Source organism: Salvelinus sp. IW2-2015, unplaced genomic scaffold (genome assembly GCF_002910315.2).
Source record: "Salvelinus sp. IW2-2015 unplaced genomic scaffold, ASM291031v2 Un_scaffold1817, whole genome shotgun sequence".
In the NCBI taxonomy this organism is placed as follows: domain Eukaryota; kingdom Metazoa; phylum Chordata; class Actinopteri; order Salmoniformes; family Salmonidae; genus Salvelinus; species Salvelinus sp. IW2-2015.
The window spans coordinates 64,817-70,347 of NW_019943190.1; the positions used below are offsets into that span (position 1 = coordinate 64,817).

The following is a 5,531-nucleotide window of genomic DNA, read 5'->3' on the forward strand; positions in this document are numbered from 1 at the left end:
ACTGGTTTTACTACCTTTCAAAAAACACTCAACGATGAACATGGCATTAAGAGCACTGTGGTATTGCTACTGAAACACTAGGTCAATGAGTGTCTAGTCAATCATGTCTAGCCAATCATCTCTAGTAAATCATGATACATCATTAACCTAAAGAACAGGTGCCTCTCCCAAAGTCTATTTGAATGGACAGTCACCATATCGCTACTGACAAGCTACATTGCCATATGGTTTCTCAAACCAACTAAATAAACAATAAGATTGACTTCACAAACTGTACAGATAGCATTCTTCCAATGTGAAACCTACTTGCAATGAGAGTGCATGAGGATGGTGTTGTTTTTTAATATGCCTTTAGCAGAGAATTAGAATGGTTTAATGAGACATGGAACATTCTAATTCTATGGCCTGTACGTACTGTAACCATAGCATAGAAGAGTAGAAGAACAAATCAATCTGACCTGGACGGTACTGTAACCATAGAATTAGAATAGTAGAATGGAACATGAACATTCTAATTCTATGGCCTGTACGTTTACTGTAACCATAAATTAGAAAAGTAGAATGGACATAGAAACTCTGACCATTCTAATTATATGACTTAACTAACAAGAACTTCCGTTATCTCCGTTTTAACTTCACAACGACGGGCTCTGTAAACTCTGGCCAGTCAGGAACTGCCACACCCCTCCTCTGTAGAACTCGTTCCAAAGGAAAGAGACACGCGTGTGAAAATAGGGTTCATTTCGCCAAACAGGAAGCAACTACGAAATGAATAAACAGTTCTCGTTAAAAGGATTAAATCAAACTCTCCATTGACATTGATTAACTAAAGCATACAGCACAGAAAGTGAAAAGGATGAGAGAAAAAAAGGACATCGAGAAAATGAAAATAAGGAAGAAGCTCTCAAAAAGAAGAAGCTCTCAAAAGAAGAAGAAGAAGCTCTCAAAAGAACGAAGAAGAAGCTCCAAAAAAAAGCTCTCAAAAAACGAAGAAGAAGAAGCTCTCAAAAGAAGAAGAAGAAGAACTCTCAAAAAACGAAGAAGAAGAAGCTCTCAAAAAACGAAGAAGAAGAAGAAGTCAAAAAGCTCTCAAAAAAGAAGAAGAGCTCTCAAAGAAAGAAGAAGAAGAAGCTCTCAAAGAGAGAAGAAGAAGCTCTCAAAAGAAGAAGAAGAAGAAGCTCTCAAAAGAAGAAGAGAGAACTCTCAAAAGAAGAAGAAGAAGCTCTCAAAAAACGAGAAGAAGAAGAAGCTCTCAAAAAACAAAGAAGAAGGAAGAAGCTCTCAAAAACGAAGAAGAAGAAGAAGAAGCTCTCAAAAAAAATGAAAAGAAGCGCCGCTCACCATTCTCAGCTTTGAGAGACCAGTTTGGCGTTGTCAAAGCAGGCGTAGATACACATGACTTCATAGTCCCCAGCAGAACAACCAGACCCTCAGTGGTATGCTGTGTGTCCACTGGAAAACAGGGACAGTCAATAAATTTATTGAATATTAAATGTGACTTTTGAGTTACACATACAACAATAACAGAGACTCAAAATATCAGCATAATATAAATGTATAAAAGAGCAGAACATAATGACTGTTATGTACACACATACAACTTCTAGACATCGTACTAAATAATTGCAGGGTGAAATAATTACAGCAAACATTGTCTACAGGATTATCTTGTAATCTGAAAGTTCAAGAACACTTCCCGATGTTCTTTTACTAGGATTTAAAACGCTTATCACTTTGTAATATAATGACAAGTATGTTTTTCTCCCCAAAAGGTCAAAGATGAATGATGTGTTAAAATGTGTTGCAACGTTTTAACGGTAGAATGTTCCAAGGTTTACCCTGTGCTTGTGGATCTTCTGAAGTATGCGTAAATGGCGTCGTAGTTGGACTTCATGAATAAGCAGGGAAGATAAGGTAGAAGACAGTCAGGGCTCCCATATAGGTGATGTAGTCCCTGTTGAATGGAGAGGAACACGGACGATAGAATGACATAAGACTACTGTATTATCCCGTGCATCTCTATGAATGGGCATTCTCACAATGTCTAGGTTTGCTCAATTCTGGTCATTTTCCACCCAAAAACATCCACAGACTGGTTGCAAAATTACCAGGTGTTCCAGAAATCGATTGGAGGATTCCCAAAATAAGGAGGGAATAGCAGAAATACGGAATCTTCCATGATTTCTGAAGAGCTGGGAATTGTGTTACCAGAATTTTGGAACCCTAGTATGTGGGAGACATTGCTAGAAAGTTTTTGATTTATTGTCTGAAATGAATAATCCAATCCATTAAACATTTCTAGCAGTCCTCTCTCTGTGTGAGAAATGCTGTATGTTTTCAACTAGGGTAAAGAGCTTACTTTTTGGTAATCTGTTTGATTGTTTTATTAAAGCCCTGATTCTGTATCCACTGTTTACATTTTACAAAGTCAAACAGTGACGTCAACAGCTGTGGTAAAACAGAAGGTATTTATGAGTTCTGGAAGTCTGCTTTTTTTTTTCAAAACTGTCTTTAAAAAAAAAATATTGTGAAACATCAACACAAGGTAAAAAATGACCTTCAGAGGTCTGTAATTCCCTGAACCACAGACAATAGAGAACACGATGTGAATTCCCTGAACCACAGACAAGACAGAACATGATGGGAATTCCCTGAACCACAGACGAGAGAAACACGATGGTGGAATTCCCTGAACCACAGACGAGACAGGAACACGATGGTGGAATTCCCTGAACCACAGACGAGACAGAACACGATGGTGAATTCCCTAACCACAGACAAGAAGAAACATGGTGGAATTCCCTGAACCACAGACAAGAGAGAACACGATGGTGGAATTCCCGAACACAGACAAGATGAGAACACACGATGGTGGAATTCCCTGAACCACAGACAAGAGAGTACACGATGGTGGAATTCCCTGAACCACAGACAGAGAGAACATGATGGTGGAATCCCTGAACCACAGACAAGAGAGAAACACGATTGGTGGAATTCCCTGAACCACAGACAAGAGAGTACACGATGGTGGAATTCCTGAACACAGACGCAGAGAAACATGGCGTATCATTTCTGGCTAAGTCGCTCTGGATAAATCATTCCACTTTGAACTGGACTGTGTGTTACAGGCAGTAGGACCTGTTCATCATTCACTTTGAACTGGACTGTGTGTTTACAGGCAGTAGGCCTGTCATCATTCACTATGAACTGGGACTGTGTTGTTTTACAGCAGTAGGTGTCCTGCCATCATTCACTTTGAACTGGACTTGTGTTTACAGGCAGTAGGGCCTGTCATCATTCACTATGAACTGGACTGTGTGTTTACAGGCAGTAGGCCTGTCATCATTCACCTATGAACTGGACTGTGTGTTTACAGGCAGTAGGGCCTGTCATCATTCACTATGAACTGGACTGTGTGTTTACAGGCAGTAGGGCCTGTCATCATTCACTTTGAACTGGACTGTGTGTTTACAGGCAGTTAAAACAGCATGACTTTAGATCATTAGAAAGCATTTTCCAAAAGCCACAAAATACACACCTGAATGGATTTCTGCAAATATGACAATACAACGGGAGTCCTCTTACATCTGGGAACGTCACAGTCCTATTGATCAAACAACCACGAAGAGGTAGACTCTCTCTCCCTCAGCTATTTACAACAACAACAATAAAGATCAACAAATAATGCTAACCAAAATATTTAGTAATGGAAACTGAAACAGTGCATCCCGAATGGAGGCAGAAAACAGTGGAGCAGGCCAGCTGGGATTTTAAACCAGATAGTAATATTTTTTGGGGACTAGCAAGAACTGTATTGGTGAATTATATGAATCATGCATTGAACTGCATCCATCGATTACGCCAACAACGCCTTAGTGTACGTCACGGAACGGTGAGTCAAATACAACCTTATTTTTAAAAGCCTCTTATAAAGTTGGTTTTGTAGCATAAACTGGGAATATGATATATTTCTGACTGATATTATGATTATTATGAAACGCTGTCAGTTCCACTTTAAAATGTAGCCTACTTGTCTCCTTTGGTGTAGTCCAGAGTGCAGCACGTCCTCATTGGCTCAAAGTCATAAACTCCCCAACCAGTCAGAGGGACGGCCGCCCAGAAGATGGCCAACCCCCAGATAATGATAGAGAAAGTCCAGGCTGTGCTCCAAAACAGCTTCTGATCTGGAAGAAAATAATGTTGTCATATTTATTGGAATTTGCAAGAATATGTTTGTAGCTTTGTAGATGTATATAGATAAAGCGATAATACAGGATACTACCCACTGGTGACATATTGGTGATATCTGTCCCAGGCGATGGTAGCCAGGAAGCTGATAGAGGCCAGGACTGCTGTCATCCCTATGAAGGCGTGGTTGTTACATCCTTCTTGACCCCAGGGCCAGTGTCTAGGGTGACAAGAAGAGGAGCACATTTAGGCTGCGTTTACACAGGCAGCTCAATTCTGATCTTTTGTCCGATTATTGGCAAGAGATCGGATCTGATCGGTCAAAAGGCTAATTATTGGCAAAAGATCAGAATTGGGCTGCCTGTGTAAACTCAGCCTTAGTGTTTCTAATCCCATCAGGCATAAACCAGTTTCAGAATGGCTACATTCCTACGTAAACACAGTGACTCATTTTGCAGCAAATTGTTAAACCAAATACACTTGCTTTGATTTGTGGTTCTATTCAGTTGAACTATAAAGTTATGATCACACACACTAACTAAGTGTTCAACATTACAGCTTTGTGTAGTATAGCATCTATCCATCATAGCTATTCAGATATACATGAAAAATGTGCCTCTCTACAATGATTTGTCCTGATGTCCTGTCTGTAAACCAATTTTAGATCAACGCATAAGAGCGTTTTAACAACAACTATTGTACACATAAGTTAGGAAACCTCCACAGGCATTAATGCAGAGTCAAATTATAATAATGTATGATAAGGATAATAATGTATACATATATGATAAGGATAATAATGTATACCTGTATGATAAGGATAATAATGTATACCTGTATAGCTATATATAAGATAATAATGTATACCTGTAAGATACGATAATAATGTATACCTGTATATAAGATAATAAGGTATACCTGTAAGATAGGATAATAAGTTTACCTGTAAGATAAGGATAATAATGTATACCTGTAAGATAAGGATAATAATGTATACCTGTAAGATAAGGATAATAATGTATACCTGTATGATAAGATAATAATGTATACCTGAAGATAAGGATAATAATGATATACCTGTATGATAAGGATAATAATGATACCTGTATGATAAGGATAATAATGTTATACCTGTATGATAAGGATAATAATGTATACCTATAAGATAAGGATAATAATGTATCCTGTAAGATAAGGATAATAATGTATACCTTAAGATAAGATAAATGAACCTGAAAGATAATAATGTATACCTGTAAGATAAGGATAATAAGTGTATACCTGTAAGATAAGGATAATAATGTATTGATAAGGATAATAATGTTATACCCGTAAGATAAAGG

At 38.1% G+C, this 5,531-nt stretch overlaps 1 protein-coding gene and 1 long non-coding RNA gene across 2 annotated transcripts in view; both read right to left on the reverse strand.

Annotated features, from left to right (window-relative positions):
* Positions 1-5,531, reverse strand: part of LOC112072084 (RPE-retinal G protein-coupled receptor-like) — an 11,743-nt gene that overhangs the window by 4,862 nt on the left and 1,350 nt on the right. The window contains exons 3-4 of the mRNA XM_070439637.1: positions 4,287-4,408; positions 4,031-4,184 (exon numbers count right to left, since the gene is read on the reverse strand). Coding sequence (XP_070295738.1) covers positions 4,031-4,184; positions 4,287-4,408 — 276 coding nt within the window. The remainder of the gene's footprint in view (positions 1-4,030; positions 4,185-4,286; positions 4,409-5,531) is intronic.
* LOC139024725 (uncharacterized) lies at positions 348-1,453 on the reverse strand. Its single transcript, XR_011476081.1, has 3 exons — positions 1,342-1,453; positions 459-761; positions 348-405 (listed from the first exon to the last, which is right to left on the reverse strand). It is a non-coding gene; the product is annotated as an uncharacterized lncRNA (long non-coding RNA).